The sequence below is a fragment of the Carcharhinus amblyrhynchos genome, chromosome 9 (genome assembly GCF_965287045.1).
Source record: "Carcharhinus amblyrhynchos chromosome 9, sCarAmb.v2.hapA, whole genome shotgun sequence".
NCBI lineage: Eukaryota > Metazoa > Chordata > Chondrichthyes > Carcharhiniformes > Carcharhinidae > Carcharhinus > Carcharhinus amblyrhynchos.
Genome location: NC_137332.1, coordinates 93,584,905 through 93,604,149, shown reverse-complemented (window position 1 = coordinate 93,604,149; position 19,245 = coordinate 93,584,905). Strand labels below are relative to the sequence as shown.

The 19,245-nt window shown below is 44.3% G+C and overlaps 2 protein-coding genes across 2 annotated transcripts in view; one reads left to right on the top strand and one right to left on the bottom strand.

Moving 5' to 3' along the window:
• LOC145348079 (uncharacterized) overlaps positions 1-8,655 on the bottom strand; it is a 56,276-nt gene extending 47,621 nt beyond the window's left edge. Inside the window, exon 1 of the mRNA XM_080196220.1 lies at positions 8,591-8,655. The gene's annotated coding sequence lies outside the window, so the exon portion shown is untranslated. The remainder of the gene's footprint in view (positions 1-8,590) is intronic.
• A 6,698-nt stretch (positions 8,656-15,353) lies between these two features.
• LOC145348021 (uncharacterized) lies at positions 15,354-18,779 on the top strand. Its single transcript, XM_080196132.1, has 2 exons — positions 15,354-15,607; positions 15,837-18,779. Exon 2 carries the CDS (start codon positions 16,311-16,313, stop codon positions 17,664-17,666), a length of 1,356 nt encoding a protein of 451 aa, XP_080052258.1. The 5' UTR covers positions 15,354-15,607; positions 15,837-16,310; the 3' UTR covers positions 17,667-18,779.
• Positions 18,780-19,245: the final 466 nt, after the last annotated feature.

The following is a 19,245-nucleotide window of genomic DNA, read 5'->3' as shown; positions in this document are numbered from 1 at the left end:
GGAGGCAGTCTGCAAGCATTATTTTATAGGCTGATTAATATGTTACATGAACTTTGATTCTAAGCAAATAAAAGTGGATATTTCTTTCCCTGATAGAATAAAATATTTTCCCTGTGTCTACGTAGGTTTTCTCCAGGTGCTCCAGTTTCCTCCCACAATCCAAAGATGTGCGGGTTAAGTTGATCAGCCATGCTAAATTGACCCTAATGCCACGAGATTAGCAGGGTAAATATGTGGGGTTATGGAAGGAATAGTGGTTGGTGCAGACTCAATGTGCCGAATGGCCTCCTTCTGCACTGTAGGAATTCTATGATTCTAAATTCTCTTGGTCTTTGTTCCTTCTTGAACACCAACGCATTCACTTCAGGGAGAAGCCATTCAAGTGTGAAGTTTGTGAGTGAACATTTGCACAGTCGTCAAAGTTGCGAAGTGCTGATGAGAAGCCTTTCAACTGATGCATTCTGGGAGAAGTCGAATCAGCAACATCTACCAAGAAGTGGGAAGCAGAAAATCTGATGTCAAGGAGCAGTTGGAGACTTGGGCAGAGAGATGGCAGATGGAGTTTAATCCAGACAAATAGAAACATAGAATGGTACAGCACAGTACAGGCCCCTCGGTCCTCAATGTTGTGCCGAGCTACGTCCAAACTCAAGATCAAGCTATCCCATTCCCTATCATTCTGGTGTGCTCCATGTGCCTATCCAATAACCGCTTGAAAGTTCCTAAAGTCTCTGACTCCACTATCACAGCAAGCAGTGCATCCCACACCCCAACCACTCTCTGAGTAAAGAATCTACCTTGGACATCCCTCTTATACTCCCACCATAAACCTTATAGTTATGACTCCTGGTAACAGCTACATCCACCCGAGGAAATAGCTCTGCACGTCCACTCTATCTATCCCCCTCATCATCTTATAAACTTCTATCAAATCACCTCTCATCCTCCTCCGCTCTAAAGAAAAAAGCCCCAGTTCCCTCAACCTTTTCTCATAAGTCCTACCCTCCAAACCAGGCAGCAACCTGGTAAATCTCCTCTGCACTCTCGCCAATGCTTCCACATCCTTATAATGAGGCGACCAGAACTGAACACAATATTCCAAATGTGGCCTCACCAAGGTCCGGTATAATTGCAGCATAACCCCATGACTCTTAAACTCAAACCCCCATTCATTAATGCTAACACACTATAAGCCTTCTTCATGGCTCTATCCACTTGAGTGGCAACCTTCAGAGATCTGGGGATATGAACCCCAAGATCTCTGTTCCTCCACATTCCTTAGAACCCTGTCGTTGATCCTGTAATCTGCATTCAAGTTTGTCCTACCAAAATGAATCACTTCGCACTTATCAGGGTTAAACTCCATCTGCCACTTTTCTGCCCAGCTCTGCATCCAATCAATGTCTCGTCGCAGCCTATAAGAGCCCTCCATCTCATCCACTACTCCACCAATCTTGGTGTCGTCAGCAAATTTACTAACCTACTCTTCAGCCAATGACTTCCAAGTCATTGATAAAAATCACAAATAGCAGAGGACCCAGCACTGGTCCCTGTGGTACACTGCTGGTAACTGGTAATATTCCCTCCACCACCACCCTCTGTCTTCTATGAGACAGCCAGTTACTTATCCAATCGGACAAATTTCCTTCTATCCCACACCTCCTTACTTTCTTCACAAGCCTACCATGGGGAACCTTATTAAACGCCTTACTAAAATCCATGTATACGACATCAACTGCTCTACCTTCATCTACACACTTAATTACCTCCTCAAAGAATTCAATCAAATTTGTGAGGCAGGATTTACCCCTCACGAAACCATGCTGACTATCCCAGATTAAACTGCATCTTTCCAAATGGTCATAAATCCTATCTTTCTGCCCCCTTTCCATTAACTTACCGATCACTGAAGTAAGACTAACTGGCCTATAATTACCAGGCTTATTCCTATTTCCTTTCTTGAAGAGAGGAACAACATTTCCCACTCTCCAGTCCTCTGGCACAGTGCCCGTGGACAGTGAGGACCTAAAGATCAAAGCTAAAGGCTCCGCAATCTCATCCCTTGCCTCCCAAAGTATGGATGTATCCCATCTGGTCCAGGGGACTTGAAAAACTCAGGTTTTTCAAAATTGCTAATACGTCTTCCCTCAGAACATCTACCTCCTCCATCCTATCAGCCTGTATCACACACTCATCCTCAAAAACATGACCCCTCTCCTTAGTGAACACTGAAGAAAAGTATTCATTCAACACCTCACCTATCTCTCCTGACTCCATGCACAAGTTTCCACTACTTTCCTTGACTGGCCCTAACCTCACCCTGGTCATTCTTTTATTTCTCACATAAAAGTAAAAAAGCTTGGGGTTTTCCTTTATCTGACCCGCCAAGGACTTCTCATGCCCCCTCCTAGCTCTTCCATGCCCTTTCTTTAACTCATTCCTAGCTACCTTGTAATCTTCAAGCGAATGTGAGGTAATGCATTTTGGAAGGTCTAATACAGATAGGAAATATACATTAAGTGGCAGAACCCTTAAGGGTATTGATAGGCAAAGGGATTTGGCTGTACAGGTACACAGGTCACTGAAAGTGGCAGTGCAGATGGAGAAGGTAGTCAAGAGGCATATGGCATGCTTGCCTTCATCGGCTGGGACATTGAGTTTAAAAATTGGCAAGTCATGTTGCAGCTTTATAGAACCTTAGTTAAGCCGCAATTGGAATATAGTGTTCAATTCTGGTCACTACACGAGCAGAAGGATGTAGAGGCTTTGGAGAGGGTACAGAAAAGATTTACCAGGATGTTATCTAGTATGGAGGAGAGGTTGGAGAAGCTTGGTTTGTTCTCACTGGAGCGACAGAGGTTGAGGAGCAACCTGATTGAAGTCTACAAGATTATAAGAGGCATGGACAGAGTGGATAGTCAGAAGCTTTTTCCCAGGGTGGAAGAGTCAATTACTAGGGGGCACAGGTTTAAGATGCAAGGGGCAAGGTTTAAAGGAAACGTACAGGGCAGATTTTTTACACAGAGGGTGGTGGGTGCCTGGAACTGCCGTATCCACTTCCACTGGACGCAGTGGAAGTGGATACGGTAGTGACTTTTAAGGGGCATCTTGACAAATACAAGAATAGGATGGGAATAGAGGGATATGTAACGTCGAAGGGTAGGGCGTTTTATTAAAGCAGCATGGTCGGTGCAGGCTTGGAGTGCCGAAGGGCCTGTTCCTGTGCTGTAATTTTCTTTGTCCTGTGTTCTTTATGAGATATACAAGAAATCATTCTTGCAGTCATCAAATCTCACACGCCATGGCAATCACACCGGGAAGAACCATTCACATGTAAGTTATGTAACTCATCGAAGTTTTGTCACTCATCGACCGTCTGTGCTCAGTCATACAGTCACATTTAGAAGAAACGATTCACGTGCAAGGTGTGTACTAAATAATTTCTGCAAGTATCTTACCTTCATATACAACAATGTGTGCACACAGAGGAGAAACCATTCAAATGTGAGTGTGTGACAAAGCCTTCACATGATCATTGAGCCTCTTGGCCCATCAGAGGATCCACATAGGAGAAACCCTTCAAGTGTGAAGTTTGTAACAAAGATTTTGTGAGATCTTCGAGCCTCTTGATGCACCAGAGGGTTCATACCAGGGAGAACCCCTTCAAGTCTGAGTTTTGTGAGATGACTTCCACCAAGTCCGCGAGTCTCCTGACACACCATAGGGCAGAAACACTTCAAATGTAAGGTGTGCGACCGAGCATTCACTCAGCCATCAAATCATAAGAACATAAGAAATAGGAGCAGGAGTAGGCCATCTAGCCCTTCGAGCCTGCCCCGCCATTCAGTAAGATCATGGCTGATCTGAAGTGGATCAGTTCCACTTTCCCGCTTTCTCCCCATAACCCTTAATTCCCTTGTCTATCAGAAACCTATCTACCCATGACTTAAATATATTCAGCAAGGTAGCCTCCATCACTTCAACGGGCAGAGAATTCCAGAGATTCACCACCCTTTGAGTGAAGAAGTTCCTCTTCAACTCTGATCTAAAGTGTCCCCCCCTTATCTTGAGGCTGTGCCCTCTAGGTCTGCTTTCCTTTCTAAGCGGGAAGAATCTCTCTACCTCTACCCTATCTATCCCCTTCATTATCTTATACGTCTCTATAAGATCCCCCCTCAGCTTTCTAAACTCCAACAAGTACAGACCCAGTCTATTCAGTCTCTCTTCATAGGCTAACCCCCCCATCTCCAGTATCAGCCTAGAGAACCTTCTCTGCACTCTCTCCAAAGCCAATATATCCTTCCGCAAGTGCGGCAACCAAAACTGCACACAGTACTCCAGCTGCGGCCACACCAGTAGCCTGTACAGTTGCAGCAAGACCTTCCGACTTATATATTCTATACCCCTCGCTATCAAGGCCAACATTCCATCCGCCTTCTTGATCACCTGCAAACTGGGTTTTTGCAATTCGTGCACAAGGACCTCCAGGTCCCTCTGCACCGTAGCATGCTGCAGCTTTTTGCCTTTTAAATAAAAATCCCTCCTACTATTATTTCTACCAAAGTGGATAACCTCACACTTGCTAACATTATACTCCATCTGGCAGGTCCTCGCCCACTCGCTCAGCCTATCCAGATCTCTCTGCAGACTTCCCACACCCTCCACGCAATTTGCTTTCCCACTCATCTTCGTGTCATCAGCAAATTTCGTCACCCTACACTCAGCCCCCTCCTCCAGATCATCTATGTAAATGGTAAACAGTTGCGGCCCCAGCACCGATCCCTGTGGCACTCCACTAGTCACCAACTGCCAAGCAGAATAGCACCCATTGATTCCAACTCTCTACTTCCTATTAGACAGCCAATCCTCTATCCGCGCTAACACCTTACCCCCAACTCCGTGCACCCTAACCTTCTGCAGCAACCTTTTGTGAGGCACCTTATCAAATGCCTTTTGGAAATCTAAAAACACTGGTTCCCCTCTGTCTACCGCAGACTGTGATTCTACCGAATCACTGGGGACACCACACGTTAACAATGCTGTGAAACATTTCCGAAGGTCATTGGAATTCTTGGTCTATCAGAGAATCCACATGTGACTCACCCTTCAAGTATGAGATTTGTGATAAAATTTTCATAACATATGCACCATCCTGGAAAGGCAGAGGGTTCACACAGGAGAGAAGCCTATTGGTGTGATGTTTGTGACAAGGCTTTCACCCACTCCTCTGACTTTCTGAAGGCTCAACAAATCCCACACTAGAAAGAGATCATTCAAAGGTATGATGCGACAACACTTTCACATAGTCAGCATATTGCCTGGTCCATCAACACACTTACACAGGGTGAAACCCTATCGGTGTAAGTTCTATCATAAAGCTTTCACATAGTTGTTGAACCTCCTGGAACATCAGTGAGCACACACAAAACCTTATAGTGTGTCGTGTAACAGGATTGTATCACCTACTCCTCACTTGCCAAACACCTATATCTGCACATGGTATGTTAACATGGGCATGAACACTGAGGAGAAACTATGCAAGTACAACAAATCATTCTCACACTTATCTCACTTTCACATACACCACAATTTACACAGGGGAGAAACCATGGAAGTAGGTGCTGTGCGACACAGCCTTCACAGACTCACTAAACCACCTAACACATTAGGGGATCCAAGAGGAGGGTTAAACATGGGAAACAAACCATTCCAATGGGACAGGCACCAGGATTGTTTCACCTCCTCATCCTCTTATAGAGGGGGAGATTCAGCCAGGAATCCCATTCCTCATCAGTGAACCAGCTGAGAAGTCAGGGGGAAGGCAGGATGTGTCTCGGCTGTGACAGTCTCACAACATTCACTGTCTGGGTCTACACAAGCCAAATGTCCACTTAAGCCAAATGTCCACCTGAACAGAACAGTAGAGACCAATCAAAGTCCACAGTCTGTACTCCAGGTAAGTGCCTTGAGGATTAGAGGGAATGTGAGAGGACAACAGCTTGTATTTATAGAGAGCTTTTATATAGTCAAACATCCCAAAGTGTTTCATAGAGACAGAATCAGAAAAAAATTATCACCGAGATAAAAAAGTAGATAATAGGGGAGAATGACCAAAAATATGGTCAAAGTGGTGGGATTTCAGGACGTTCCTAAAGGAGGGGAGAGAGATAAAGATGCAGAATGACTTAAGGACAGAATTCATGAACATGGAGCCTGGATGGCAAAATTCAATGGTGAAGGAAATGGGGGATGTACTAAAGCCCAGAATTGGAGGAATTCAGACATCTCAGAGGGAGATGGGATTAGAGGTGACAGAGATAGGGAGGAGGTGAGACAATGGAACAGTCTGCACTTGAGCATGAGAATTTTAAATTGGAGGCACTGGGAGACTGGGAGGCAGTGTAGGTCAATGAGCAGAGGGGTGATAGATATGTGAGTTAGATTAGAGATGCAGAGTTTTAGGTGACCTGAAGTTTCTGGAGGGTGGAAGATGGGAAGCTGGACAGGACAACATTGGAATGGTCCAGTCCGGTCTAGAAGCAACAACAACATGAATGAGGATTTCAATAGCGGATGGACTAATGTGGGGTGCGTGGGGGTTTTGTAAATCGGTGATGTTACAGAGGGGGATGTAGATGAATAGTGACTCTGTAAGTACTCTATAATCTTGATTAATCGTCTTAAAAATCAAATTACCTATTGATTTTCTACATTCAAAGTAATGCAAGCACACCACCTGGCCTCATAATTTAACCCTTTCAGCCCCAGTAACATTCTGGTGAGTCTTTGCTGTATCCCCTCCAAGGCCAACATATCCTTCCTAAGATGTGGTGCGCAGAACAGAACACAGTTCTCCAGACAGTATCTAAACAGAACTCTGTACAGCTGGAACATAATTTCCACAAGAACACAGTTGGTTCTAGGGAGAACTTGTAGGTTTTTTTTCTACAGGACAGTCCTGGAGTAATGAACAGTTTTGACAGAGGAAATTCAGATCTGGCAATGTTTGGCTGAATCAGTTATGGACCAAATGCACAATAATTTTGGGAACAAGGGACAATTTTGGATATGATAAGCTGATTAATTTGGTGATGTGAATTACAGACATCCTGTTCAGATGATGTTGTTTGATTAAAACCATGGGTAATGTTTGTACTCTCCTGTCTGGGAGGACTACTATCCTGACTATGGTGAGGGAGTGTGGGTGAGTCTCCACAGACCTGAGTTCCCTCAGCTCATCATACCTGCATGTAATAAGTGTGATACGTTCTCCTTACAAATCATTTTGAAATATTTTATTATTTTGGTTGATTCAAAGGTTGGTGTAAGCTGTATGTTTTGATGATGTTTACCTTTTTTTGTCACTTGTTTCCATCAATGTAAAATGCACAAAGCTAAAGGAATTATTTGTTTGCCTGATATTTTTTCAATCTTCTATATAAATTAATAACTCACAATCAAATCAGCATTTTTTTTGCTTATCTAAACTACCTGATTTGTCAGCGTGGTACGTTCCTATTCACTGAAACACTCATTCACAGTAAAAGTCCTGTTGGTTTCCTACTGAGTGCTGGAGAGGAGAAAGGAAGATGGATATCAGGAAGGAGAGAATTGGGGAAGGAGAAAGAGGACAGAGCGAGGGAGATATATGTGAAAGGAAGGAAGATAGGAGGCAGAGGTCTCCTTTGAGTCTCTCCTTTGATCCACCAAACATAATCTCTCTTACTGTGCTGCTCTCTTTCTCTGCTGAACCTAGAACTGCACGTTGCCTTGGATGCTATGATCTTCCTCTTCTGACCTGCTGTCGAACACATCCAAGCCTACACATCTTACATTGATGTTGTCATTTGAAAGCATCCAAGGATTAAAATCTCTGTCAAACACTTATCAGGATGCCATGGTAGCACAATGATTACCACTGCTGCCTCACAGTGCCAGAGACACAGGTTCAATTCCAGCCTTGGGTGACTGTGTGGAATTTGCACATTCTCCCCCTGTCTGTATGGATTTCCTCTGGATATTCCAATTTCCTCCCACAATCCAAGATGAAATTTATTTATTAGTCACAAGTAGGCTTACATTCACACTGCAATGAAGTTATTGTGAAAATCCCCCAGACGTCATATTCCAGCACTTGTACAGGTACACTAAGGGAGGGTTTAGTATGGCCAATTCACCTAACCTGCACATCTTTGGACTGAGGGAGGAAACCGGAGCACCTGGAGGAAACCCACGCAGACACAGGGAGAATGTGCAAACTGCACACAGACAGTGACCCAAATCAGGAATTGAACCCGAGTCCCTGGCACTGTGAGGCAGCAGTGCTAACACTATGCCACCATGCTGCCCTGTGCAGGTTAGGTGGACTGACCATGCTAAATTGCCCTGTGGTTTCTTAAGATGTGTAGGTTAGGTGGATTAGCCATGGGGCATGGTTGTTGGCCTAGGTAAGATACTCTGGCATAGAGTCGGTACACACTCGATGAATAAATGGCCTCCTTCTGCACTGTAGAAATTCCAGGAACTGAGACAGCAGCTGTAATAAGTGAGGTTTTATTCAGATGGGACAATGACAAGTTTAAATCTCCACCTGATCTGCTGCTCAAAGTCTCCTCCGTTTCCCTGGTCAGTTTCCCAAACTTCAGGAAACTCCTGTTACTCCAGAAATATTGTGATTGGCTGTGAGAGACGTCAATCAGAGAGCCCACCCACTGTGCCCATTCTCTCCTCTTCCTCTTTCACAGCTGCTTCACTTCCTGTAGGGACTGAAAACCAAGTCAGGAGATGGTGAGTGAAGGAGCAGAATTTATAATAATTACATTGCATCATATCCACACTAATGTTCAGGCAGTCTGACTATCCTGTGGGGAATCAGGTGTGGAAATGCCCCTTATGCTGTGTGAGAAGATCCTGCTGAGAGACCTGTTTACTCGGTGCTTTGTGCTGAGCTGTTTGATTGGAGCTGTGTGTTGGATATTGAGTGTGTTTATTGGAAGCATTTCCCTTCTGATTTACAGGCTGAGTTTTGTTGATGGGTCATTGCCGAATATGAGAAGGTGAGGTGTAATTATCTGGGAGGTCTAAGGATTCTTTCTGATTTCTTATTGTTGAGTTGTGTGTTTGTTGGGAGCTGGTTATTATCCTGTGGACTGATTATACATTTCCTCTGAGAGAATAACTCCTCTCAGTTACTGAGGAATAGTTGCCTGTTTGGTAGTTTGGTAGTGTTGCGTCATTAGTGGGGATAGTCCATAGACATATGAGTTTAAATGTTTCATTTCTCAAGCATGTTCCACCATTCAATGCGATCATGGTGTATCTGTGCCTTCCCTGCCCTCTCCTCATATCCCTCAATACTTTGATAAACAAAATTCCATCAATCTCAGATTGAATATTAATAATTTATCATCGATTATCTTTGTGGACTTCCAAACTTCTCCCAGTCTTTGTGTGTCAAAGTGTTTCCTGATTTCTCTCCTGAAAACTCTTCTTCGAATTGTTAGACTATGTTCCCTAGTCTGAGACCCCGCCCCCAACCAGTGAAAATAATTTCTCTCTATTCATCTGAACTCTTTCCCCTTAATAACCTGAAAACATGAATTAGAGTCACCCCACTTAGTTTTCTAGATCTGGGGGATATAACTCTCACTTGTTTAATCTCTCCTCATCATTTAACTATTACAGTCCAGGTATCATTCCAGTTAATCTACACTGCCTTCTCATCTATCCTTCTTATTGCAAGGGACCTGAACTATTCCCAGTAATCTAGGTGTGGTTGAACCACGGCTGAAACATTTTTTCTACCTGTTTGGATTCTTTTTGTCCAGAGATTATGGGTGGCATGGTGGCATAGAGGTTAGCACTGTTGCCTCACAATGCTAGGGTCCGGGTTTGATTCCCAGCTTGGGTCACAGTCTGTGTGGAGTTTGCATGTTAGAACATAAGAACATAAGAAATAGGAGCAGGAGTAGGCCATCTGGCCCTTCGAGCCTGCCCCGCCATTCACTAAGATCATGGCTGATCTGTCGTGGCTCAGTTCCACTTTCCCGCCCTCTCCCCATAACCCTTAATCCCCTCTCTTATCAAAAACTGTGTCTGTGTGGGTTTCTTCCAGGTGCTCCGGTTTCCTCCCACAGTCTAAAGATGTGAAGGTTAGGTGCATTGGCCACGCTAAATTGCCCCGAAGTGTCCTGAGATGCATCGGTTAGAGAGATTAGTGGAGTAAATATGTGGTGTTACAGAGATAGAGCCTGGGTAGGATTGTTGTCACTGCAGACTCAATGAGCCAAATGGCCTCTTCCTACACTGTATGGAGTCTATGATTCTAAATTAAACCACCATTTATAAAATACATTGTTCTATTCTGTGTACATTCAAAGTAAGAAGTCTCACAATACCAGGTTAAATTCCAGTAGGTTTATTTAGTAGCACAAGCTACCAAAGCTTTCGGATCACTCATCTGACCACTCACTTGATGAAGGGGCAGTGCTCCAAAAGCTTGTGGCTTGTGCTACCAAATAAACCTGTTGGACTTTAACCTGGTGTTGTGAGACATCTTACTGTGCTTACCCTAGTCCAATGCCAGCATTTGCACATCATGGATACGTTCAAAGTGCCAACCTTGAAATCCAGTTAGCACAGTACTACCCATTGATTTTAAGCTATCAGTGGCTCTTTGTCAATAGATTGACAGTCATATTGAGGGCGTGCAACACTGTCAGAGGGTCGGCACTGAGGGAGCGCTGCACTGTCAGAGGGTCGGCACTGAGGGAGTGCTGCACTGTCGGAGGGTCGGCACTGAGGGAGTGCTGCACTGTCGGAGGGTCGGCACTGAGGGAGTGCTGCACTGTCGGAGGGTCGGCACTGAGGGAGTGCTGCACTGTCGGAGGGTCGGCACTGAGGGAGCGCTGCACTGTCGGAGGGTCGGCACTGAGGGAGTGCTGCACTGTCGGAGGGTCGGCACTGAGGGAGTGCTGCACTGTCGGAGGCCATTTGGTCAGTGTTTTGGAATGGTCTGAGTATGTGAAAGCTCCTGTTCCTTCCTTTTACTTCTAATCGTGGGTACAATCTTTGCATTAAATCTTCCAATAGTTTCAAAGCTGAAGCTCAATTCTCAAACCCACCCCTATGATTGGCTGAGCAGTGATTGCCATGTAACTATTGGTTGGCTGTCAGTGCATTTCTGTCCCAGATTGGCTATGAGAGATTGAAGCATAGAAAATACGGAGCAGGAGGAAGGCCATTCAGCCCATTGAGTCTGCTCTGCTATTCAGTATGATCATAGCTGGTCAAACTCAATATCCTGATCCCACCTTCCTCTATACGCTTTGATCCCCTTCACCCCAATGCTATATCTAACTGTTTCTTGAAAATAATCAGTGTTTTACCTCAATTACTTTCTGTGCTGGTGAATCCAATAGGCTGACCATTCTCTGGGTGAAAGAAATTCTCCTCATCACTGTCCTAAACAGTCTACACAGGATCCCCCGACTGTGATGCGTGGTTCTTGACATCCCCACCTTTGGGAACATCCTCCTTGCATCTATCCTGTCTAGTCCTGTTAAAATGTTATCGGTTTCTATGAGATCCACCCCCATTCTTCTGCACTTCAGTGAATACGATCCTAACTAATTCAATCGCCATTCATATGTCAGTCCCACCATCCCAGGAATCAATCCAGTCAATCTTCTCTGCATTCCCACTAGAGCAAGAACATCCTTCCTCAGATAAGGAGAGCAAGATTGCATACAGTGCTGTGAATTTTCTTGTTCCGCCCACCACAGGACTCATAGCAGTTGATGGGCAGACTATGGAAAGGTCCATTGATCTCAGGTGAGATTTTCTGGTTCAGGGCAAGCGCACCTGGAAAATCCCACCCAGTATTTCAGGTTTGGCCTCACCAAAACCCTGTATAATTGCATTAAGACATCGCTGGTCCTGTACTCTCATCCTCTCCCTATGAAAGCCAATATACCATTTGCCTTTTTTTACTGCCTGCTGTACCTGCATGCTTACCTTCAGTGACTGGTGCACAAGGACACCCAGATCTCATTGCACAATCTGCTCTCCTAATTTATAACCATTCAGGTAGTAATCTGCCTTCCCATTTTTGCAAAGTGGATAATTTCACATGTATCATTTGCTCACTTACTCAGTCTGTCCAAATCATACTGAAGCATCTCTGCATCCTCCTAACAGTTCACCCTACCACCTAGCTTTGTGTTATTTGTAAATTTGGTGATTATATCTTTAGTTCCCTCATCTAAATCATTTATGTATCTGAGGAATAGTTGGGTCCCATCATTGATCCTGCAATACCCCACTAGTCACTACCTAGAATCATAGAATTCCCTCAGTGCAGAGGGAGGCCATTTGGTCCAAAGAGCCTGCGCCAACAACAATGCCACTCATGCCTTAGCCCTGTACCCCACATATTTACCCTGCTAACCCCTTTGACACTAACAGGCAATTTAGCGTGGATAATCAACCTAACCTGTACATCTTGAGTATGGGAGGAAATTGGAGCACCCAGAGGAAACCCATGCACACATAAGGAGAATCTGCAAACTCCGCAAAATCAGTCACCCAAGGCCAGAATTGAACCTAGGTCCCTGGTGCTGTGAGCAGCAGTGCTAACCACTGTGCCAGCTTGCCACCTCATTTGCTTGTCATTTAGAAAAAGACCCATTTATTCCTTTTTTTTGTTTCCTGTCCATCAGAGAGCCCACCCACTCTGCATTCTAGAACATAGAACACTTCAGCACAGTACAGGCCCTTCGGCCCTCAATGTTGTGCCGAGCTATGTCTAATCCCAAGATCAAGCTATCCCACTCCCTATAATTCTGGTGTACTCCATGTGCCTATCCAATAACCACTTGAAAGTTCCTAAAGTGTCCCGACTCCACTATCCCAGCAGGCAGTCTATTCCACACCCAACCACTCCCTGGGTGAAGAATCTACCTCGGACATCCCTCCTGTATCTCCCACCATGAACCTTATATTTATGCCCCCTAGTAACAGCTACATCCACCCGAGGAAATAGTTTCTGCATGCCCACTCTATCAATCCCTCTCATCATCTTATAAACCTCTATTAAGTCGCCTCTCATCCTCCTCCACTCCAAAGAGAAAAGCCGTAGCTCCCTCAACCTTTTCTCATAAGACCTACCCTCCAAACCAGGCAGCATCCTGGTAAATCTCCTCTGCATTCTTTCCAATGCTTCCACATCCTTCTTATAGTAAGGTGACCAGAACTGAACGCAATATTCCAAATGTGGTCTCACCAACGTCCGGTATAGTTGCAGCATAACCCCACGGGTCTTAAACTCAAACCCCCTGTTAATAAACGCTAACACACTATGAGCCTCCTTCATGGCTCTATCCACTTGAGTGGCAACCTTCAAAGATCTGTAGGTATGAACCCCAAGATCTCTCTGTTCCTCCACATTCCTTAGAGCCCTGCTGTTGACCCTGTAATCTGCATTCAAGTTTTTCCTACCAAAATGAATCACCTCACACTTATCAGGGTTAAACTCCATCTGCCACTTTTCGGCCCAATGCTGCATCCTTTCAATGTCTCTTTGCAGCCTGCAACAGCCCTCCACCTCATCCACTACTCCAACAATTGTGGTGTGGTCAGCAAATTTATGAACCCACCCTTCAGCTCCCCCTTCCAAGTCATTGATAAAAATCACAAATCGCAGAGGTCCCAGCACTGACCCCTGTGGTACACCACTGGTAACTGGCCTCCAGTCTGAAAATTTTCCTTCCACCACAACCCTCTGTCTTCTATGAAACAGCCAATTACTTATCCAATCGGCCAAATTTCCTTCTATCCAACACCTCTTTACCTTCTTCATGAGCCTACCATGGGGAACCTTATTAAACGCCTTACTAAAATCCATGTATACGACATCAACTGCTCTACCTTTGTCCACACACTTAGTTACCACCTCAAAAAATTCAATCAAATTTGTGAGGCAGGATTTACCCCTCACGAAACCGTGCTAACTATCCCAAATTAAACTGAATCTTTCCAAATGGTCATAAATCCTATCTCTCAGGACCCTTTCCATTAACTTACCGACCACCGAAGTAAGTCTAACTGGCTTGTAATTACCAGGGTCATTCCTATTTCCTTTCTTGAAAACAGGAACAACATTTGCCACTCTCCAGTCCTCTGGCACAATCCCCATGGACAGTGAGGACCTAAAGATCAAAGCTAAAGGCTCTGCAATCTCATCCCTTGCCTCCCAAAGAATCCTAGGATGTATCCCATCTGGCCCAGGGGACTTATCCACCCTTGGGTTTTTCAGAATTGCTAATACATCTTCCCTGAGAACATCTACCTCCTCCATCCTATCAGCCTGTCTCACGCACTTATCCTCAAAATCATGGCCCCTCTCCTTAGTGAACACTGAAGAAAAGTATTCATTCAATGCCTCACCTATCTCTTCTGACTCCATGCACAAGTTCCCACTACTATCCTTGACTGGCCCTAACTTCACCCTGGTCATTCTCTCCTCTTCCTCTTTCACATCTGTTTCACTTCCTGTAGGGACTGAAAACCAAGTCAGGAGATGGTGAATGAAGCAGCAGAATTTATAATAATTACATTGCATAATATCCACACTAATGTTCAGGACAAATATTGAGTGAGAAGGAACATTCTTGTGAAGTAATGTTACTGGATGGTGTGATGCTGGTGCAGATATAATGGTTTTTAATTTGATAGTAGTCTACGAATTTAAAAATTTTATTAAATACACTCTCACAACATAGAGTAGTTGAGGCAAATATCATAGATGCCTTTAAGGGGAAACTAGATAAGCACATAAAGGAGAAAGGAATGCTAAAATAAAAACACAGAAATACCAGAAAATCTCAGCAGGTCTGGCAAGGTCTGTGGAGAGAGAAAAAGAGTTAACGTTTTGAGTTCTTGGCCTGCTGCAATATTCCTGTGAAGCTCAACGCAAACTGGAGAAGCTGCACCTCAATTTCCAATTAGGCATGTCAAAGCCCTGAGGACTCAATATATAACAATTTGGACTGTGACCTTTCTCTGCCATTTTGACCCCCTTTTATTGCATCTTTTTCTTTCTCTCAGCGTAGCCCCCACTCCTCACTGGGCCATCTGTCACTTGTTCATAAGCTTTGCTTTCATCTTTCTTCTCCCATGACCACATTCTGCTGTTTATCTTAATGCCGCTATCAGCAACTCCCCTAGCCCTTCACACTGCCTCTGTCTTGTGCCCTACAGATCTTTATTGCAATCATTTCTAGCTCCCACCATCACTGATCTTTTTCTTTGCTCCACAAGCTCCACCTTAGACAGTATAAAATCCATCACATTCCTTCCTCTCTTTAGCTCTGAATAAGAGTCATATAAATTCAGAACATTAATTGTATTTTTGTCTCCACAGATGTTTCCAGGCCTGCTGAGCTTTTCCAGTGTTTTTCTGTTTTTGTTTCAGATTTCCAGCATCTGCAGTGTTTTGCTTTTATGGGAGGATTTGCTGGTAGGATGAGATGAAGAGGGGTGAGTGGAGGCTCATGTGGAGAATAAGCACTAGCATGGATCAACTGGGCCAAATGGCCTGTAATTCTATGTATGTAACTTTCTCTGGTTGGATTTGAACTCTCAGTCTCTGCATTGTTAATCCAGCACCATAGCAATTCAACTCCAATACCTAGAGAGGCAATTACTGTCTGTAAACAACTAATTTAAAAGGCCTCAGCTTTTTCTAGAAGCCTGAACTCGGATTTGGAGTGTTATCTCTTTCAGGAAAGGAGGAGAGAGAGTTGGAGGAAATCATGTTTCCATTTCTTGTTTTACAGAGGTATTGCACCATATTATACCAGAGAATACACAGAGGATAGGCACTTCAGACAGATTCTAGCCATCACCCAAGAAACAACTGCATACCTGTGGGAAGACGTCTATTTCCTTCACAGCATTGCTCAACACAGAGAAGATTGGACAGTGAAACCATTGTCTGGAAATCAGTCAGATCAGGGGAGCTTTGACAGATCATCAGATCTGAAACTCATCAGTGTTGTGAAACTTTCCATCAGAACCAACCTTTCCAAAGGTTCAGCTGTGGGTCATCAGTCAGGGTGAGGCTAGGAAGAAGTGTGTGTTCCAAGTGTGGTGCAAACTTCAATCATTCATCGTGCCTCATAAACCATTGACTCATTCCTACAGGTGAGAGGCTGTTCAAGTGTGGTGTATGAGGAGGACTGCACCGTCTTATACGATCTCTGAACACACAAGTGCATCAATTCTCCCACCTAGATAACAACCAAAGGAATATGGAAGAGAAACTATTCAAGTGTGACGTGTGTGACGAATCATTCTCGTTATCATCAGTATTTAGCTCACATAAATGCACCCACACAGGGGAGAAATCGTTCACGTGTATGGTGTGTGATAAATCATTCTCAACTTCATCCAGTCTCCGCATACACAAACGCATTCACACAGGAGAGAAACCATTCACATGTACTGTGTGTGGCAAATCATTCTCAACATCAGCCAGCCTCCAGCGGCATCAAAGGATTCACACGGGGGAGAAACCATTCAAATGTGAGGTGTGTGACAAATCATTTTCGGAGTCATCACATCGCCTGAGACATCAGAGGATTCACACAGGAGAGAAACCTTTTAAGTGCGAGGTGTGTGACAAATCATTCTTGGAGACATCAGAACTCCGCTCACACCAACGTGTTCACACAGGGGAGAAACCATTCAGATGTGAGGTGTGTGACAAATCATTCTCGCAGTCGTCCAGTCTCCACAGACACCAAATCATTCACACAGGGGAGAAACCATTCACATGTACTGTGTGTGACAAATCGTTTGCCACATCACAGTACTTACGCACACACCAGCGCATCCACACAGGGGAGAAACCATTCAAGTGTAAGATGTGTGACAGATCTTTTACACAGCCCAGGCATCTCCTGCTCCATCACAGGATTCACACAGGGGAGAAACCATTCAGTTGTGAGTTCTGTGACAAATCGTTTGTGGAGTCCTCACATCTTCTGAGACACCAGCGCATCCACACAGGAGAGAAACCATTCAAGTGCGAGGTGTGTGACAAATCATTTTCGCAGCTATCAGTACTTCGCTCACACCAACGTATTCACACAGGGGAGAAACCATTCACGTGTGTCATGTGTGACAAATCATTTGCTAGATTAGGCTCCCTCCATGAACATCAGCGCATCCACACTGGAGAGAAACCATTCCATTGTGAGGTGTGTGACAAATCATTCTCACAATCATCCAGCCTTCTGCACCATCAGAAGATTCACACAGGGGAGAAACCATTCCATTGTGAGGTGTGTGACAAATCATTCTATTTATCATCAGTCCTTCGCTCACACCAACGTATTCACACAGGAGAGAAGCCATTCAAGTGTAAGGTGTGTGAAAAACCATTCTCGCAATCATCCAGCCTCCTGCTGCACCAGAGGATTCACACAGGAGAGAAACCATTCAAATGTGAAGTGTGTGAAAAATCATTTTCACAATCATCGAGCCTCCTGCAGCACCAGAGGATCCACACAGGGGAGAAACCATTCCGATGTGAGGTGTGTGACAAATCATTCTCACAGTCAACAAAACTTCTGCTCCATCAGAGGATCCACACAGTGAAATAAGCCTTCAAGTGTGAGGTTGCGATGAAGCTTTTGTGACATCTTTTAACACTCCGGGGGCATCAGTGGATTCAGACAGGAAACAAATTCTTCAAGTACCACGTTTGTGACATAACTTTCATCCGCTCATTCAGTGGCCTGAAACGCGAGCAGAATGTCACTGATAAACCATTCAGCTATGAGGTGTGTGACAAAACCGTTGCATCTTCTGTATCTTCTGGTGCATCAACACTCAATGTTTTTAAAATTAATTTTACAGGATGTGAGCATTGCTGGCTGGACAGCACTTATTACCCGTCCCTAACTGCCCTCCAATTCAATAAGCATTTGAGAGTTGACCACATTACTGTGGATCTGGAGTCATATATAGGTCAGACCAGGTAAGGGTGGCAGATTTCCGTCCCTAAAGGACGTTAGTGAATCAGATGGGTTTCATGACCATTGTTATATTTTTAATTCCAGATTTTTTATTGAATTCAAATTTCACCATCTGCCTTGGCGGGATTTGAATCTGGGTCCCCAGATCATGCTCTGGGTCTGAATTACTAGTCTGACCAGAAGCCACTTCAAAGCATTGTTCTTAAACTGTTTCTGTCTGTTCCCAAGAATTTACAAAGATGTGACTTCATTTGTTGAAATATCATTTAAAAATAAAATACAAGCAAGGGAAGCAGATCTGCATCACTGACACGCTGTGGAGAGCTGCACTCTCTTTGAAAGAAGTGATGCTGAGACAGAGTGTGAAATCTTCCAGATTCAACAAGAAGCAACAGCACTATATGCTCTGGAATCATCAACCCAGCAAGGATATTGGGCAGAATTTTCCCATCCTACCCACCAAAAGAGTCATAGCAGGTGGGGGTACACCATGCAAACGTCCATTGACTCTTAGGTGGGAATATCCGGCTTTGGAGCAGGTGCAGCCAGAAAATCCTGCTCATTGAATTTTTTTTTCTAACACTACAGCACAAACAGGCCCTTCGGCCCACTAGTTGCGCCAATCACTTGTATACCTACTAAGCCATAGACCTATCTATAACCCCCAATCCCATTAGATCCCATATACTCATCCAGAAGTCTTTTAAAAGACCCCAGCGAGTTCGCCTCCACCACCACCGACGGCAGAATCCGTCGAGAAAGATAAGGGAAGGGGGATAAATTAGGGGGAAGAGTGGAGTACTACCATGCCCACGTGTCTGTTCTTGGCTTGCTGCAATGTTCCAGTGAAGCTCAATGCAAACTGGAGGAACAGCATCTCATCTTCCGGCTAGGCACGTTGCAGCCTTCCAGTCTCAACATTGAATTCAACAACTTCAGATGGTTTACAGTACCCCATCTTGATCTCTTTGTTTTTATTCTATTTTATTTCATTTTTACTGTTCTCTGCCTTTTATTTCTTTATTGTCTTTCTTCATTTTTCCCCACTCTTTACTCATAATTTATCCCCCTTGCCTTATCTTTTCTCCTCCATTGCTTCTCCTTTTCTAAATCTTACCTCTGTCCCATCCATTTTCCTCCTTCATTTTAGCTTCTCTGCTGTTTGGCCATTCACACCTTTTATTCTGTCTGTGGACAACTACTA

What these genes read in the sequence shown, in the direction of transcription:
- LOC145348021 (XM_080196132.1), top strand. Translation starts at nt 16,311, where the DNA reads ATGGAAGAGAAACTATTCAAGTGTGACGTGTGTGACGAATCATTCTCG.